Source organism: Octopus sinensis, linkage group LG14 (genome assembly GCF_006345805.1).
Source record: "Octopus sinensis linkage group LG14, ASM634580v1, whole genome shotgun sequence".
In the NCBI taxonomy this organism is placed as follows: Eukaryota; Metazoa; Mollusca; class Cephalopoda; order Octopoda; family Octopodidae; genus Octopus; species Octopus sinensis.
This window is the reverse complement of record NC_043010.1, coordinates 44,523,614-44,543,154: the sequence shown is the minus strand read 5'-3', so window position 1 is coordinate 44,543,154 and position 19,541 is coordinate 44,523,614. Positions and strand designations below refer to the sequence as shown.

Here is a 19,541-nt window from a genome sequence, read left to right as displayed (position 1 = left end):
TCTTGGTTACTAACAAAGATAATAATCTTTGAACTTTGCCTAGCTTGCTCTTATTCTAGCAACTATGCTTTCAAAACTTCCTCCTCCACTGCTAACTTGGTCACCTAGGTAACAGAAGCTGTCTACTACTTCTAAGGATTTCCAAAGGCATTTGAGGAAGTCTATTCTTTGTGCATTCTTAGTGCTAATTGTACTGGCACATCTGCCACACACAAAGATTATTTTGTCTGTGAACCTTCCTGTGACATCTCTTATGTGTCCAAAGCTTGCATTGGGTACAACATATGGCATTTCTAACAACATCCTTCTTACATACTGAGCAATGCCATCTTCTTGAAAGGACTTGTGATTTGTCTGCTTTCCTACTTACTAGGACTTTCATTCCAGACCTTGCTTTCACAACTGAAATTTCCTCTCTAGTTCAGGTAGTGATTGAGCTATAAGAACAGGGTCATCAAACATAGAGCAGCTCCTAGGAATGTCAGCAAATTGCTTTGTGAACCCTTTCATCTGTAGGTTGATATCCTATTGACTCAGCTACTAAGAGCTTTTGATGACAATAATCTCATTAAAATATATGTTGTCTAGCATCACAAGACTTTGCAATTCTCTACTACTTGGGAGAAATCTTGAAATATCTGATTCTCTTATGAAGTCATCCTATCAAAAACGTACATATATACATTAACCCTTTAGCATTAAAATTTCTCTGTCAAATGTAATGCTTATTTATTCATGTCAATATGAATTAGTCATACATTACCTAGTAGTTTTGAGATTTCAATGACATGGTTGTCTTTTTTCAGAATAATATTGTAGGGGAAGTGTGAGACACCAGATTTAGCCAATGTGAAGATAAAACAGGGCTGAATATTTTGGTGGGATATGATTGGTTTAAATGCTAAAGGGTTAAGTATCACAAATTACAACAGCCATCAAATCAATGAATTTTTTTCTTTTACCATATTTCATGTCATAACTGAATGATATGGTGATAAGCTGGCAAATTTGTTAGTGCATTGGGAAAAAATACTTTGTGGCTTTTCTTCTGGCTTTTTATGTTCTGAATACAAATCCTTGCTGCTATGTTGTCCATTGCTTCATGCTTTATTTTTGCAACTGCTTTTCTGGCATTTAATAAATCTACATCAGTTGGAAGAAGGTACTCACTAGAAAAATAAATAATTTTCAGCTCATTGTTTTCACAAAGAACTCAGCCTTCTTTTCTCACATCTTCAGTATTCTTTTCCTAATTGTGTATTGCTTGAAAGAAAATCGTAGATGTAATTATTAGGTTGTTTCACATGAAATGTTATATTTGAAAGGTAATAATGAAATGTTTCAGAAGTGTAAGAGAACTGATTTATTTAATTAAAGTATGATCCATGTTCATCTATGATGTTTACCCAATGTATCTCTATGTTATATATTCCATCTCTAAAAAAAATTAATCTTTTGCTGTGATAATCTGTCCAAATGCTTCAATTACCTCTTCTCGATTTAAGAATGTCTTTTTGCTCGTTATAGTTCTGTGAATATATCATTCTTTTCTAAAGAGTTTATCTAAAAGTGAACGAAATGTCATTGGACAAAAAATTCATCAGACAAAAAGATGTAGATGAAAAGATGTTTGGTGAAGTGACAACAGACGAAGACATAGCACCATGGATACAGACAGAGCTGATGCCATCACTTGATACACAGGGAAGAGAAGTAAAGATAGAGCATTAAAGGGTAATGGTGGAAGAGAAGCAGAGTATAAATGTTGTATTCAGATATGTAAATAAAAAAAGACTATTAAAGAAATAAATAAAACTTTTGTCAGCTATTACAATAGATCATGGAATTTTAATCACTGAGAAAGAATTTATAAATTTGAATTGTAATGAATAGTGCTTTTATCAATTATATGTCACAGTAACAAGTGTTGCAGAGATAAGTTATCCATGAACCAATGCTGTGACCCAGTTTTCATTCTCTGTTATAGCTTCTTTTCTCCTCATATTGAAAAAAGCATGAATGTTACTCCCACATCCCTTTCAAAATATCTATTCTTTACCCTTAGACTAGTGATAAAGTGGTTTCCTACCCATTCCAGTTCATGGACCACTGATACAGTCCAAGATAAATTGTGGACCATCATAGGAAAAGAGGTTCTTTTTTAACACTTTAACACATATTTTCTAAGAAAAAAAGAACACTAAATTCTATTTTGGTGATTATATTCAAAAGAAAACACGACAGACATATCTCTGTGAATTCTATTTATGACCAGCATTACATTACCAATAAATCATCTTTGAATTCTTTCACCATTAATGTGAGTTTCAGTCTTTAAAGTGCTCAGTGAATATTGTTTTCAAATGCAAAACATTTCCTCCATTTGGATTTTAATTTAAATAGCCTTCCTTTCTACAGACATTGCATTAAAATTTGGAAATTGAACTAATTTTTTATCATTTTCATCTCTCGCATTCCATAGTTTTAATTTTCCAAGAAATGCTTTGATTATATCTTTATGAAAGAATAATTTGAACTTTTTCCTTATAGCTAAACATTCAGCTTCCTTTTCATACCAATGTCTGTTGAATAAATTTATGAACTCTGGCACAACTAAGTATGTTCTTACACTAATATTTGGAAGTCAAATCCTGAACTAAGCATGGTAAGTGTTCCATCAGTCTTGATGCCAACAATAGTTTTCACTTCAAACAATTCACTTCATAGAATATGTTATTTCCAACATATCTCAAATATTTGTTGTAGTTTCTATTGCCTGCAAAATAAAATTTCATCTTTTAAATCCCCTTCAGTCATATGGTAGGCCCCTTGACACCACAGGTCTTCACAGTCTGTCTTGCTGCCTAAATGCTGGTTGCTTTGCTCGTCACACTGAGCTAAACCTAATCATTAAGCAGGCCCTGGCTCGGATTAATATCCCCTCAGTTCTGGAGCTATTAGGGCGATCCAGAAGTGATGGAAAGAGACCAGATGGTCTTACCTTCTGTCCTTGGGTTAGGGGTAGGTGCCTCATTTGGGATTCCACAGTCTACGACTCCTTTGCTCCCTCCCACATCCCGCAGTTAATAGGAGGGTCACTGCTTCCGTAGCTGAACAGAAGAAAACCCTGAAGTATCGGGATCTGACAGTGAACTACCTCTTCGAACCTGTGGCGTTTGAGATGTTCAGAGAGACTGGGCCAGTAACCATAAAGTTCTTATCAACATTGGCAGCTTGCCTCACCGAGGTGTCAAGTGATGCCCAACGCCTTAGCCTTGCCATCGCCCATGGCAATGCTGCGAGTGTGCTAAGGCAGTGAGTTGGCAGAAACGTTAGCACACCGGGTGAAATGCTTAGCGGTATTTCGTCTGCTGTTATGTTCTGAGTTCAAATTCCCCCGAGGTCGATTTTGCCTTTCATCCTTTTGGGGTCGATAAATTAAGTACCAGTTAAGCACTGGTGTCGATGTAATCGACTTAATCCGTGTGTCTGTCCTTGTTTATCCTCCCTGTGGGTAGTAAAGAAATAGGTATTTCATGTCTTTATGTTCTGAGTTCAAATTCTGCTGAGGTCGACTTTGCCTTTCATCCTTTCGGGGTCAATAAATTAAGTACCAGTTGCGTACTGGGGTCGATCTAATCGACTGGCCCCCTCCCGCAAAATTTCGGGCCTTGTGCCTAGAGTAGAAAAGAATGCTGCAAGCGTGCTGGCTTGCTTCAGTAGGTTCCTTTAAACCTTGTGGTGTGCGACCAGTTGCTGTGATGGAAAAAAAATTCTCCATAAATGGTTTCAATATAGTTTTAACAGAAAGATTTGGAAAAATTAGATGAAAGTTCTCCTGCCACTTAACCAATTATTGAAAACCCATGTTCTTGACAACATAAACCAATATATCTAATAAAATTATTTTTCCAGTAATTTAGTTATGAAAACTTATAATTATTTAAAGACACAAAATATTTTTTGTGTGTATTTTTCTTTCTTTCTTTCTTTTTTTTTTTTGGCAAAACGTAAGGATTATGGAACAATTATTGTTTCGAAACCCTATAGCTCTATTATGTTTCCAGTTTGCTTGTACTTGTTTTTCTTTTAAGCAAAACTTTAAATCAGGGCCTATAATTATTTAAAACCTTAATCTCCGTAACAATTAATAATTTGGATAAACCTTTCGCAATTTGATAACGAATCTAAAATGTCACGAATTCGGAAATTGACCCCTTTCACCACCTGTGGATCAAAGAGCTAAGATCAACTGGTATCTACTCATACGGAGCAACATCGGTTATCAAAAGATTATCTGTATAATTACCACACATGAAAAACCTAAATTCGTTATTATTTTCCGATTTCTTATTGAAAATAAAATCTTGATATTTTGGGTATTGGTTGAATATTTCCATATTAGTACGTTAGTGTTCCCATTTTCAAAAATAATTGTTAAATGAATAGTGTAGGTAACTAATTATGTCCGGAATATTTATTTACGCAGAACATATTTTCCCTCATAGCCGCCTTGCAAGTTATTTAACTTAACTCCGTGCGAGTTGGAAAAATATGGAGATACTCAGATAAAGTATATTAATAGTTTTCCTGAAACTGTGTCATGGCGTATTTATGACTTCTGTAATTTTATATTCAGAATCATCATGGAGGAGGTGAATATGGATTATAAATATTCCTAACATATACAAGAGTATCCTTCCTTACTTAATGCTGTCTTAGCTACCCACGCATGTATACACAACAACCACTAAAATACACGCACAGACACACACACACACACACACAAATATATGTATGTATGCATGTACGTATGTATAAAATTATAGGAAAAAAAAGGTTATGTTTCTTCACTTATATATTGTTTCTGTTTATTATTTCTCACTTCCCACATATTTTTATTGATATTACAAACCCTTTTTATTCAGCTTGTTTATACACAATTTTGGTTAGTCATTTTCTTCCCCTTTCGATCGCTAGACTTCGTATTGTAATAATTCGGTCGCGTTAATTACAGTAACCAAAACATTAAGATGCTTATTATAAACAGTAGTGAAACTAACAAATCTCGATTTTAATGCTGCTGAAATTGTATACTCATAATTTATATTCACAAATTTCAGAGTCAATGTTCCATTGAATTATGCTTGCTCTGTTTCACGTTTATATACTAACTATAAAGAGGCATTTACGACTTATATTTTCTTAAATATAGCCCCCCCCCTCTCTCTCTCTCTCACACACACACACACAATTTAAGTCAATAAAGTTACTTAGCTTCCGGCTTTTATATAAATTTTATTTCGACCGAATTATAGATTTGTTTTCGTTTCTCGAATTATAAAAATATAGAAAACAATACAGTTGTTTCATTCCATCAAGCTATCAAGCTTCGTCTGAAGCTCGAGGAATTTCATGACAAGCAAGTGCGTCTAAGTGTTAACGTCTTGTTATTTCGTTGGACAGTATAATCGTTTAAGCATTGGATAAAATACTTGGTGGCATTTCATCTTTCAGGAAAGTTGATAAAATGCAATACCATTCAAGTACTGGAGTCGGTGTAATTGAATACAACCCAACCCTAAATGTGCAGTTTTGTGTTAAGTTGGTAATCGTTTCGTTTGCCTGGAAATCTTAGGGTTTATGGATTGTTATTTGTTATTATGTAAACACAGGCATGCCTGGAACCAATAAGTCAGTTTCGTTTTCTTGGTTGGAGCTACTTTTACTAAACCCATGTCAAGAAAAGCAAAAACATAATTCTCAATCCCTCTTCTATTTGTACTTTTTTTTTAAAAACACAGTATAATTTGCATTCCAGTCTTTACAGTTGTAAGTAGAAAAATTTCAAAACAAACATTAGACAGTCCGATTTATTTTTGTTTTCATATACACTATAAATACGAGTCGTGTTTATGTACAGAGAAATTTCAACACCATTACAGCTTTCCAACCGTGACTATCTCTTCCCTTAGTCCTAAACTCGAGCCAAACCCTAAACTTAACTTCAACCCACTGACCCTAACTCCCCAACTCCTAACCAATAATATGTAAAATTGTACTAAATTATGTTGATATTGAATGCAGAATCACCTAAATGAATCAGTCTGTTTACTATTTATTTTGAAATATCTATTTCGGACTGTAAACTTCAGGATTCTAGTTATAATTTAATGTAGTGTCCGCGACCATTTTGTGCCTGTGTACCTCCTTCGATTTTTATTTTACTCTACTGGACCCCACAGCTATTTGGTGTTTAAAAATATCCCATTATATTTTTATATTCTTATATATGAATATTGTTAGGAAATGTATTTTAAAAATGTTAAAATATTTTGTGTATTGCAGAAGTATAACCAATAAATTTTAACAACAAAACCTTATATAAACCGCCGAGTGTCATATGGACCCTGGTTGAGAACTACTGATTTAAGGCAAATAAATAATTGTTTCTAATTAAGGCACATGTTCGGCAATTTTTGAGACAGTAGTTGATTGCATCAACTGTAAATCAACTGCAGTATTTAACTGGTACTATATCTTATCAACTTCGGGAAGATGAAAAGCAAAGTTAATCTCAGGCAAGATTTGAACTCAGAATGTATAGAGCTAGAAGAAAAACTGCAAAACATTTATTCTAATGCTTTAACAATTCTGTCAGCTTGCTACCTTATACAAAGAAATAATAGTTTCTAATTTAGGTACAATACAGTTTTATGCAGAGTGGTTTAGTTTAGACTATTGACTGCAGTACTTGATTGGTACTTTATTTTATTATTTTATTAACACTGGAAGCAAAGTTGACCCCTATAGGATTTGAATTCTGAAGGTAAAGAGCTGGAAAAAAGCAGCCAAACATCTTATTTTCAACACTAATGATTCTGCCAGCTCATTTTTTAATACAAAGTAATAATGATATATTATATTTGAAAATGTAATGACTATCCAAAATCAAATGATAGATACTTATGTGGTGAAGAAAAGATACTATTAGTTGAATAATTAATATGCTAACTTTTTGTGCCTGCTCAAGTCCAATATTGTAGATTACCTTCCTGATTCTCTCATCAGTGTATAGGAAAGTATGTTGATGCAAGTGCTTAGCTGAGGAAGTCTAATAAGATCAAGCTATATCTGGAGTTATCTCCCATACTTGCTGAAATGATTAAAATATCATTCATTGAGCTGTTTTCTCTTCCTTACTGCACAAATATTTCTAAGTGGGTTTTGTTAATGCACGCTGTATTATGTTAGTATAATTTCTTTCACATAATTTCTTTCTAGCTTTCACAAATCCTCTTCATTCAATGCCCATATTTTAGTAAAATACAATATCACACTTTATATTGGGGCTAATCTTCATTCAGAGAATTACTTTGTTGCCAGCAGAACTCCCTAAGCATTTTTTACTTTAATCTTACTCTGACTATTATTCTTTCGGAGCTTCCACCTCAACGGTTAATTAAATCACCTCGGTAGTAGAAGTTGCCAGCTACTTGTATGGAGCTTTTCAATCATATGAAAGACTTTGATGTTCTTACTGTTAATTACTTCTGAACATCTGCCATGTGTGAAGTTTATATCAAGTACACTGTGTGGAAATTCCTACCTGCTTCTTTTCTGCATATCAAGCATAGTCACTTCCCAGATAGCAGCAGTCTTATCTTCTGAGCTAGCTGCTAAATAAAACTTTTATCTTTGATAGGTTTACTTTGAGGATTCTCTATTCAATGCTTTACTTCCACAGTTGAAATTTCTACTCTTTTACTTGTTTCAGTCATATATATATATATATATATATATGTGGTAAAAAGCTTGCTTCTCAACCACATAAGCTGAAAATCAAAACCGAAGTGGGCAGCAAGGAATGTCATCGTTATTTTGATTGAAAGAGCGAAAGATGAGATGACCAATTCTGAACAAATTTTTCTGTTTCCTATGTCTGTTAGTTTGTCAATGTAAGAACACTTTTTCTCAGCTTTGAAGTGATATGAAAACGAATATCACTTTCAAGTGATATTCAAAACAAAATCATTTTATTGTATAGCTGTTACAAGTGAAGGTGTAATTAAGCCAACGATTAAAAAAAACAGCTTTTGTAGCTGTTATGTTTGGTGAGACTACAAACTCTCAGATGAAATCTTAACTGTGACATGTTTTGTTATTTGTTGAGAAGGAAAGGTTTCAAGAAAGGTTTAGGGGATAAGCCAATGTCAGTAAAGACAGAAAAGCTGCACCACTGACAGAAGTTGTACATTGTTATACACATTCACTTAATTTGGTACACTCTCAAGCAGCTTCAAGAGATCATGAATATCGAATTTTCTTCCAAACTTTAAAAAGAATTTTGACTTTTTTCTCAAAGTCAATGGCTTGAATAACCCCTAGTGAATGAGATTGTTGGAAGGTGATTTCCAAAGTTACATGTATGTTACTTGTGTCTTACTAACTACTTGAAAATGGTGCATTGTAGTGGGGAAATTATTTTTATTTTCAGCCTCCCCTTATTTCAAAGCATATAATATAAGTTTTTGCAGTCATTTTTTATATGTTTGTCATTCAATTTGATAATTGGGTTATTGAAAGTCAGGAAAAATTTAGCTCCATGAAGTTAGTCATTCAAATTCGTTTTACAATCAATCAGTTTCACACTTCAGTCAAAGAATTTAGCATCCGCATCATTCAAATTAAAATGCCCGTTGAGAGCATTCAAATTAGTCAGAATGTGAGGAAGTATCTTTTCGAACATTCAGATTCATTTCAGAGCAATCTGTTTAACACTTTGAGCAATCAACTTAGCATGAAAGCTGTTTTGGTTTTATCTCATGATCATTGTTATCATAATCATGTGTTTTCATCCTTTGTTTATGCTTTAAGCAATCTATTGTGTCCATGTCTTTTCTATGTATTCTTTCATTTTTGCATAGGTACAGGTATTTATTGTTAAAGATTTCATGAAATTGCATTCCAGCCTTTTCAGTCTTTTAAAGAAACTCACAGTTACAACAAATGCTCATTTTCTTTCATTTTGAATACATTATTTTGTGATATGTGTTCCTACTTTGCATAATATGTCTTGTTGGGAAAAGTATATATTTCTTTGATTTTGCATTTTTCTTTCATCGGGGAAAGGGTGCTATGTACTCTAAGATAATTATTGATTTACAGTCCTCATAAGGAGAGTTCATTTGAGAGGATTTAGCTGTCTATTTCCTGGTGATCGGGGCATCTCAGGAAGTAGGTCTTGGCATGTCTATACCAACGAACACAATTTTCTGGAGTGATAAATATTGATGTTATGCCTTGTGACCTCTTGCATGATATGTGTTCACCATTATTCCATGATCATACCAGCTTCTTCTGCAGATGCCCAGTTGCCAACCCTTTTCTGCAACTCAGCTCAAATGAGGTCCCGCTTGACAACCACCTTAAAGGCAGAATGTGCCATTTCCATACAATTAAGAAATGTCAAATAGGGAGGTGGGAGTTTCAAATTGATCCATGGGTTGGCATCAGCTGGGAGCTCGGCACAAACATGTGGCAGTGCATTGTCATAGCTCTAGTAGACGGATTCATCTGCTGGGAACATATTGGCACTTGCTTGAACTGTTTCTGCCAAGAACTCTTGGAAAGAGTTTTGTGTAACTGTATCATTCATAATGGAATGGTGAACCAGGTCGATTTCTCCTAACACTGCAAAAGTGACATAGTTTTTCCCACACTGACGGTTGACAACTTGGCAAGCAGGAATGCCTCGAGGGGCTCATCCAAAAGACTACCTGGTCCAAATGTTGTACTCACATCAATGAATACGCAATGGCTGACGACTCCCTTTTCCATGAACCAATGCACGTACTCATAACACTTTTCCAGAGTTCTTGGGGAATTTCTTGCATCAGGAACATCTTTCGCCAACTTCATAGTTATCAACATCCCATCTAGAACCTGTGAGATTGCAGACATGGAAACGGGCAGCTTTCTGGGCAATGCTCCCTCTAAGTCCTTCATTTGTTGAAGGGTTGTGAGTGGGCTGGCATCAATAATCACCTGAAGCTTGGCTTGCATTTACTCATCAACCTTAATGTGGTGGACACTTCCTCTGGGCAACTTGTGGCACATCCCAGACCATAGGTAGGTTGTTATAGATCCGGCAGTACTTCTTTTAATGCCAAGTGTGTCTGCCAGTTTCAGGTAGTCAGTTTGATGCCCCTCAAAGGCATCAACCAGCTTTGCCCTATCTTCATCTGATATACACATGTACCTTACATGTGGCTCCATGATTACAAGTTTCTGTAAGAGAAAGGGATATGAAAAGCCACTGATACCAACTGGTTACAAATATTGCAATGGAAAAGACTTTCGTGGACAGAAGAATCATGTGATTTATTTCTTCGTAGTAGCTATAGCAACATAATAAAATTTTCATGACAAAACTTGCCATTTAAATTTGTCATTTTTAACATTCACTTCTTAGAATATGAGTAAAAACACACCTGTAAAATTAGTGCTAAGTTGAATAAAATTATTCTGAACTCAAATGCTCATGTGTGAATTTGAATGCTTGGAAAAGCACTTCCTCGCAAATTTTTATCATAATGTCATGAGGACAAATAAATTTATGCAGTAAAATAAAGTATGAAAATTTATAAAACATAGCATTTCTACAGGTCTTGCCATCTATTATTATTATATTATATTTGTTGTAATAAAACTAATTAAATTTTTTTCTTATAGATGATGAAAATCCGTATCCGTCAGGTGAACCCACACATTGTGTGTTCACTATGTGCAGGCTATTTCATAGATGCTACCACAATCACAGAATGCCTTCATACATGTGAGTTGATTTAATAATACTTTTCTGTACATGTCAAATGTATCTGATACTTAAAAGTGGACTAGAATCATATAAATATAATCTTCCTCCACCAACCATCCACTTCCTCCATCACCTATCAGCTTCTAATACATATCTTAGTTTGTTTTGGAAATTGCAGCTAATTAAATGAAGGAACATATGTTTACATTCTGCAATATCATCATCATCATCATCATCGTTTAGCGTCCGCTTTCCATGCTGGCATGGGTTGGACGGTGCAACTGGGGTCTGGGAAACCAGAAGGCTGCACCAGGCCCAGTCTGATCTGGCAATGTTTCTACAGCTGGATGCCCTTCCTAACGCCAACCACTCCATGAGTGTAGTGGGTGCTTTTTACGTTCCACTGGCAATATGTAGAAGTGAAAATAGCTTGGCAAGTATAATATTAAACTATTAAAGTTGATTCTAGTGGCAAACATTCTATTAAAAACGTTTTTGAAGATTTTTTAACTGAACCAATAAGTACATTAGCAATTTTTTGTTATTGATCTCACTTTTGTCAACAATTTAAAATATATTTTGATCAGCCAGCAGCGCTTGCAATTTTCAACCATGTTTGCACTTAGCGTATCAACATATTTTCAGCACTTACACTGAGATGGCAGTGGTTTATTGAGAGAATTAAAGAAACATCTCAAACTTGGATTAGTGAGCTTGTGCAAAGGAACGTCAGTCCCAAGAAATGTTTTGGTCACAATTTCACCCCAAGATTGATCATTTTTGGTAAATTCAAACAATTTGATAGGTGGCTGTTCAATTTTAGTAGTCTTTTAAAGATAGATTTGATAATTTTTGCTCATTCTGTGTGACTCAACAAAATGCCTTTTATCGCAGTTGACGTCACAATCAGCAATGTAACTGGGTATTGTGAGTCAATACAAATTCTTTTGAGAATGTTTCTGTTTTTTGCATCTGAGTTAAGAATAATAAAATCATAATGATCAAAATTAAAATTACTTGAAACAGGAAAACAGAAGCTCAATAAGGCAACGACAAAAGAACTCCACAATCAACCTCAAAAAGACCCAGCAATGCAAGTGAAAGAAAACGATTCAATAAAACCTCAGATAAAAATTTATGTAATAGTTAACAAACAAATTAAAACAGTACATAAAAAATATATATCAAAATATCATTGTGAAACAGCTAGCAAACTGTACATTTACATATAGGGAAAAAAATAGTAAGGAAAAATGCTTACTTTTGGTGGTAAATTTAAAATTCCTAAAGAACAGGTGCAAATAATTAAAACTGTAGGCAAATACACTTACAATTGGGTGTTAGTAAATAATTCTATTCTTGAAGATGCCTGTTTCATGAACTGGAGAAAAGATGCAAATAATCAGTACTAACAGTTGGTATCAATCACCAATAACTAATACCGATAAAAGTACCTTGTAGTAAGAAATTTGTCTCACAGGAAAGCCATATAGACATGCTAGACTTTTGTTCAAATGACTAGATACACCTGGTGTCCAATAATTTTCAACATTAATGGGTAGGACAAGTCAGAGGGAGTGCTAAAAATAGATCTGAAGTGGTAGTCCAATACAACACCTCTACTAAAAACTAGCAGATATAGATAACAAATTTAAGTTTAATCAATACATAAAATTATATATCAATGAATCTATTTATTCTTTGCAGTATCTAATCAAAAGAAAAAAAATTCTTTTCAGTAAAATTTCATTTTTTCAACCTTATTTTTAACATTATTGCTTGATTTTAACTTTATTAACTTTAAGAAGTAATTAATTATGATGATTAATCATAAAAAAATGTTTTTTATCTTTGGCTTAACCTTGAAACAAGCATTTTTATGAATTTTAACTTTTTGACAAAAAGTTGCCTTACGAATAACTTGCCTTGCTATGACTCTTCAGCTTTGTATAAAGTCACAGCGTCAGCATTATATTGTGACACAGTTAGATACTTCATTGCTATTATATTATACCACAGAATTTAATATATCAGCTTCAGTGTATAATTTTTTGTAATATCTCCAGTGATATATCAAAAATAGTATTCTTTTTTTACATTTCAGTTTGTAAAAGCTGCATTGTTAAGTATCTTCAAAGTAGCAAATGTTGTCCTCATTGTAATATGAAAATTCATGAAACCCAGCCTTTGGCAAACTTGAGGGCTGACCGGACATTACAGGATATTGTCTATAAGTTAGTGCCTGGACTCTTTGAAAGTAAGTTATTTTACAGAAAAAGCATAAAAAAACATTCATTTCAAAACATTAATTTTGTATACAATTTAAAGATATAATTTTATAAGAGTTATCAAGAAAAGCCTTGTTAATTTTTGGTCATTTAATTTTGACAAATATTTTTTAAATAATATTTATTTTGGTTAAAAGTTATTTTCTTCTTCCGTAATAAAATACAGTGCACTATTTAGTTTAGATTATTTTCCATGTTTTTTGTATTTCTTGGAATTGCAATATTCTTATTATTTGTATTTCAGATGAAGAGAAGAGAAGGGAAGAATTTTATAACTCCCGTGGCCTTGGAAATGAAAAGAAAGATGGTAAGAATATTTTGCAAAGTTCATTAGAATTTTGATTTAGGAATTCTGGGTGTTTTTTTTTATTACTATTAGTTACTTGTGGTTATCTTGATTGTGTAGACTATGATCAAAGATCTTCCACTTGAGATTATTCTGTTATTTGCTTATCCAAGACTATATTGTATAATATGTTCTTCCTTTTCTAAGACAGTAGTGTAATTTGAAATAGATTTGACTGCTATTTCTAGTTGGTCAAAATGACATAGAGGTTCTCTCAATGCCTTGATTATTATTAGTTAGCTGAATGGGTGGGGAAGATGTGTCTATAACTTATTCTTTTTAGGTCTCCTAAATTGGGTGAGGGTCAGGATAACTGATGTATAGGAAAGGGCTTCTGGAAACATGTATTTCTTTAAAGGAAATATTAGTAAGGTGTTCTATAAGGAGATTGAATGGCAGGGTGCCTTATGAATGATGGAAAGCGGAAAGTTGGGTGTGTAAAATGTATTCAGATAGGGTTTCTAGAATCAATTTTCAAATAACCATAGGGCTACTGGGTGGACACAGCTTTAAGAGGGGATAATAGAGAATTTATAAGGAATGGTTGTGGTTGTGTGTGCTTGTGGTGGTGGAGCACTGTTAGTAATAATATAGTGAGTTATATAGCCAATTAAATATTTTTCAAAGTCTCTTAAGAGAAACTATTTAACCGTAGTTTTATAGCTGGATGGAATGCCAGTAAGATTCCTTGATAATCTAGTACCACTTCTTGAGTGCTAGGTAAACAGACACATAATATTACTGGTATTATGGTGATGATGTTGATCAATTATATATATAATTTGTGGAGATTTATTATTTTCCAAGATGGAATGCAAACAATTTATATAGTGTATATGTAACATAATTCTGATATCACCACTAGTTTATATCTCTTAATTTTCTCTCACTACCTTTTCTATATAAAACATAAATTTGTATTTCAGTAGTTACTCATAACACTTTTTTATTCCTACAGGAGATGAAAATACTCTGTTGAAACCATCAACAATTATAAACCACCCTGACGGACACCAATATAGATTTGATGAACAAATTTGTCTCTGTTTAGAGCGATATGGGTAAGCTGGAATATTTTTACAAATATGAATTATTTCATAGTTGCAGAATAATCATAAGATTAACTACTGGGTTACAGAGTCACTTGTTCAAACCGTTTTTCTATCAATTTGTTTTCAAGCCGGTGAGAGGACTTCTTACATAAATGTTCAACCTGTTGTAAAATTAGTTGTTAAATCTTCCATCAAAATCACATCCTGCCAATTTAATAAGGAGGGGCACCCTGGATAATGTAACCTTGGGTACATAATGCAAGAAAAGAAACAAGCAAAATAGGATGGTCACACTGGGATTGCAGTCAGAGGAGGAAAAGTCAACAGTGTGAAAACCAAACACCCCAGAACACTTATTTCACCACTTTGTCCAGACAAACTTAAAAAAATATGTGCACACAAAAATAGCAGCAACACCAATAACTTCATTAGCTTCTCAACACTTGGGATAAACATTTCTAATGATGAGTTTAGATGAATGACAACTGTTGTGTTCTAAGGTCACTTTTCCAAACTCTACTGAGATCACCATGAAAACAGCCTGAATAGGCTGGGTTTTATCAGTTGATGCCATACAAGATAAATCACTGAATATCTGAGAATAGAATACAGTCCTCTATTAGACAAGGATAGGTTTAACTGAAGCAATGAACCTGTCAATAGCACCTAGGTGTTCAACTACGTACCTATCACCCATAAGTCATTTTATCAGAACTAACTTAGTACTACATAATAACAACCACAGAATTATGCTAAATATGATACATTGCTCTTATGTATTGTGTTATCCCATGAATAATGCGTTTCTTTATACTTCTTTTATTTTTCAAAACTAAGATAAACAAAGTTCTTTTTTAATCTAAAATATACTCTCCTTCATTTTCTACAATGCTCTTCTATTCTATCTGGTAGACTTGTCAGGCCCCTCTTCCAAAATTCACTTGTCCATGATGAAAAATACTCCTCCAGTTCTGTTCTGACCTTGTCTACAGAATTCATATTTTTTCCATCCAAATGATTTTGAAGACTGTGGAATAAATGATAATAAGATGGGGCAATGTCCAGCAAATATGGTAGGTGGGGCATGATTTCCCATTCAAACTGCTCCAGCCTTTGGAATGTCATCTTCACTGTATGAGGCTGAATATTATCCTGATGGCAGAAACCAAAGATGGTCGTTTTTCTTCTAGTCCTGACTTAAGCTGCTCAAACTGCTCACAGTAGATCTCCTTTGTTATCATTTAGTTTGGGTTTAAAAGTTCAAAGTGGACTAAACCATTCATATCTCACCAAACAGATTTTATGTCCTTTGTTTGGAAATCTTTTGCCACACATTCTGTGACCTCTTCAGCAACACTCCATGTGTGGGGTAGAGAGTCACTGAAGAGGTCACGATCATACAATCGTGAACTGAATACCCTAACCAATAAGCCACATGGTCATCCTAATAATCCCATGGTTGTATACCAGATCAAAAAATTGGTTTCAGAGAAACATAAAATTGATACATAATTCTATGAAAAATAGCATGTATCAAAAATATAGAAATGGAATAGCTTGATATCTTGTATAATTCTAATTTATTTAAATTTCATCTAGACCTCAGTCAGTTCAGAATGGCTCCTATCAGCTACGGCCACTTGAGAAGAAATTTGTCCGTTGTTCTATCCGTGTATTAGTGTCACAGGTCAAAGGTCTTTTGCGGAAAAAACTCTCCTTGCCTGAATATTTGGATGTAAGTTAACTATTTTTATTATAAATACATTTATAACAGTGAACTTTATCTGATTTTTTTTTTTTGTCTCAGAGGCAATCTATGAATCCTGGTTGCTTGGAAGGAGCAAACAACAAATAACAAGACTTAAATGTTCTCATTTATTTTTATTCTTACATGTGTGTGTGTATAAATATATATATATATATATATATATATAGTTAATTCAAACAAGAAAACACAAAAAAACAACAACGCGAGGACGTGGAACAAATAAAGTATTATTGGACGCTCAGGAAAGAAGGGAAGAAGGAGGGTTTAACGTTTCGAGCGGAGCTCTTCGTTGGAAACATAGGAGAAGGAAAGATCCCGAGAAGGGAAGACAGAGGAAAAAAAATCACCAGCGGTACTCACGAGGTCACATATTGAAAGCATGTATATATATATATCATCATCATCATCATTTAGCGTCCGTTTTCCATGCTAGCATGGGTTGGACGGTTCTACTGGGGTCTGTGAAGCCAGAAGGCTTCATCAGGCCCAGTCAAATCTGGCAGTGTTTCTACGGCTGGATGCCCTTCCTAACGCCAAGGCCTATATATATATATATATATATATATATATATATATATATATATATATATATATACACACACACACATTTGTTTAATCCCATTAATATTTCTCATTATTATAAATTTAATGCTTTGATATCAACCCACCTGAGACTTCCTACACTAAAGTGGTCATATTAAAGGAGATCAATTTACATGATGCTGTCTGTACTATATTCATTAATTTTTTTTTTTAACTACCTGCTCAATGTATTTTACTTTATTGACTGTTAACAGCTATCTTTTCTGCTCAGTTTACTACTTCTAATATGTATATATAGTGTATACTTTAATGGCCCTTAAACATCTTTTATTATTTATTTTACTTGATATCCAACTTATCCCTTCTACATATATTACTTTTAACCTTTTAAAAGTTAAATTTATTATTGTACATTTTACTGACCATCAACTGGTTGCTTTTGTGTATGTTTTCTGTATATTCTGTATGTTCAGCCTTCAAATTTTTCTATCCAAAAGTGTTTTTCAACACAATATTTACAAGCTGTTAGTTATAGCTTTTTATGTACTTTGAGATCCAGTTCCAAAAGAGAATTATTTCACTGTATATTTTGTTAACCCTTAATATATATTCCTTCTGTATGTCTTAATGTTTAGTTGGATGTATTATGTCAAGAGGAAAAGTTAATGGAAGAGATGAGCATGAAGCAATTGTTTCTGATGCATTGGTTTCAGAAGGTATGTAACCCTTAAACCAGCTTCTTGATAAACCAATCAACAAAAGTTTATAATTACATCACCACCAACTTTACCATTACTTAACCTTTTCGTTACTGTATTTATTTTGAGATGCTCTGTGTTTCTTTCAATTACTTTAAATATAACAAACAATTTAGTAAAACAACTTAGTCATCTTTCAGCTGGTGTTAGGATCATAAAGTGTGACTAAGGTTTGGTGGAAAATTTTAATTCAAAACTTATGAAAACAAAACATTTGTACTCAGAGCCAGGGCCGGTTTCAGCCGGGTTGGTAACAAAAGGGTTAAACAATCATAAATTTCATATAATATTTGTTACTTGATCTTAAAAGTTTTCCAGTTTAGTATTTCTAGGCAAAATGGCTTAAAGGACTATGCTTTGTTGGATTCTCGACTCATCAGTCCTGAGTTCAAATACACTGCAGGTGTTTTGTTGTGCATTTTGGGTAGGGCACATAAACAAACTTTTGTTATTTCAGTTTGTCTAGCTGTGAGAGGAATGAGCATCTCTGAAATTTTTCTGTCATATCTTGGGCAAAAAAATGTTTGCTCAATAATATGCTATGAAACCCTGTCTCAACCAGTAGCCCCTTGTGTTGGCTAAGTAAATGCCTGTAGAAAGTAGTACAATGAAGTGTATGAGAGAGAGAGAGAGAGAGAAGGAAGGAGAGGTTCTATCTTGCAATGTTAAAAAATGCTATCTCACAGTGAATTAAAACTGGTTTCCTGTAGTAGAAATCTTCAATAATAAAAGAAATCTAAAAACCATATTTTGATAAAAATATATTAAAATTAGAATTTATAAGAATTTTCATGACTGTGTAGACTTTAATGATTGTTTTCTTTAAGTAAAAATTAAATGCTCCTAACTAATTTATAAGTAACTTTCATCATTATAGTATAAAGATTATATTTATTTATTGTTTCTTCTGCAGGATTCCCCCATGGTATTATTTTATCGGTTAAAACAACGTTACAATACATCTACTGAATGCAGCTCATGAAATAGATGAAGCAATTTACAAACGAAATATTAATTGCTAAAGAACATTCCTGCTTGATTGTTGGACGGCATAAATTACAAATTAGAAACTCATTTTATTTGAGAAAAAAAAGTGAAAAAAAAAGAAGGTAAAGCAAAAATCAAACATAAGTGAAGCGTCAGACAACATACCTTATGGTAGTTGGTTAAATCCCTTCCCTGTATGTTTTGACCTCAAATCCTGCCTGGGTCAACTTTTGCTTTCCTCCTGTCAAGGTTGATAAAATAACTATGGTGATCAATAATGACCTCAGTTGAAAGACCAACCAGTAAATGAGTGAAGTAATATAAAAGAAAGAGAAAAAAAAATACCCACAACAATGAGGAAGAACTTTGTAATAATTACCCAAAGAAACAGATATTCTTCCTAATTCAGAGGAAGCACATCAGAGAATATATGTGAAATATATATACAAGTTTGTGTGTGTGAGAAAGAGAGAGTGTGTTTCTACTTGTGTATTGGTAAGTGTGTGTATATGTGTGTGTGTGTGTGTGTGGTGTATATATATATATATATATATATATATATATATATATATATATATATATACAGTTGATGTGTTGTTTGTATGTATATGCATATGTTAAATTTCAAAAATATACTAAGTCATAAAGAATCAGAAAGAAAACACCATATTGGTTGTGGTAAGCAGGCTTGCATATTTGGCTGATATTTGAGGTATGTATAGTAGTTCAATCCCCACTTGATGCATTTATCTTTTATTCTCATTAATGATTTTATATTATTGATTGTCTTATTTGCATGTATATACTTGTATATAATTCAAAGAACTTTGTTCTTTAATACAACATTCTTCATTTTTTTCATTCATACATGTATCATCTTCATATATCTTGCAACATCTGACTGTTATATAGTGTAAGTGCATACCTGCACACATGTTCACACAGACAAGCATATATAGTGTCTCACAAATGTCTACACA

The 19,541-nt window shown here is 33.4% G+C and overlaps 1 protein-coding gene across 6 annotated transcripts; it reads left to right on the top strand.

Annotated features, from left to right (window-relative positions):
• Positions 1–2,645: 2,645 nt before the first annotated feature.
• On the top strand, positions 2,646–18,883 carry LOC115219185 (polycomb group RING finger protein 1-like). 6 transcript variants are annotated; one of them, XM_036508969.1, is made up of 8 exons: positions 2,646–2,665; positions 10,735–10,837; positions 12,924–13,076; positions 13,352–13,414; positions 14,412–14,514; positions 16,105–16,240; positions 17,452–17,532; positions 18,488–18,883. In XM_036508969.1, the coding sequence occupies exons 1-8, from the start codon at positions 2,663–2,665 to the stop codon at positions 18,554–18,556; spliced, it is 711 nt and encodes a 236-aa protein (XP_036364862.1). In that variant the 5' UTR covers positions 2,646–2,662; the 3' UTR covers positions 18,557–18,883. The 6 variants fall into 6 exon arrangements, 5 of the variants coding, with proteins under 5 accessions (XP_036364862.1, XP_036364863.1, XP_029645154.1 ...); XM_036508970.1 differs by lacking the exon at positions 2,646–2,665 and adding an exon at positions 4,221–4,353 and having other exon boundaries at positions 10,733–10,837; XM_029789294.2 differs by lacking the exon at positions 2,646–2,665 and adding an exon at positions 4,504–4,655.
• The last annotated feature ends 658 nt before the right edge of the window (positions 18,884–19,541 follow it).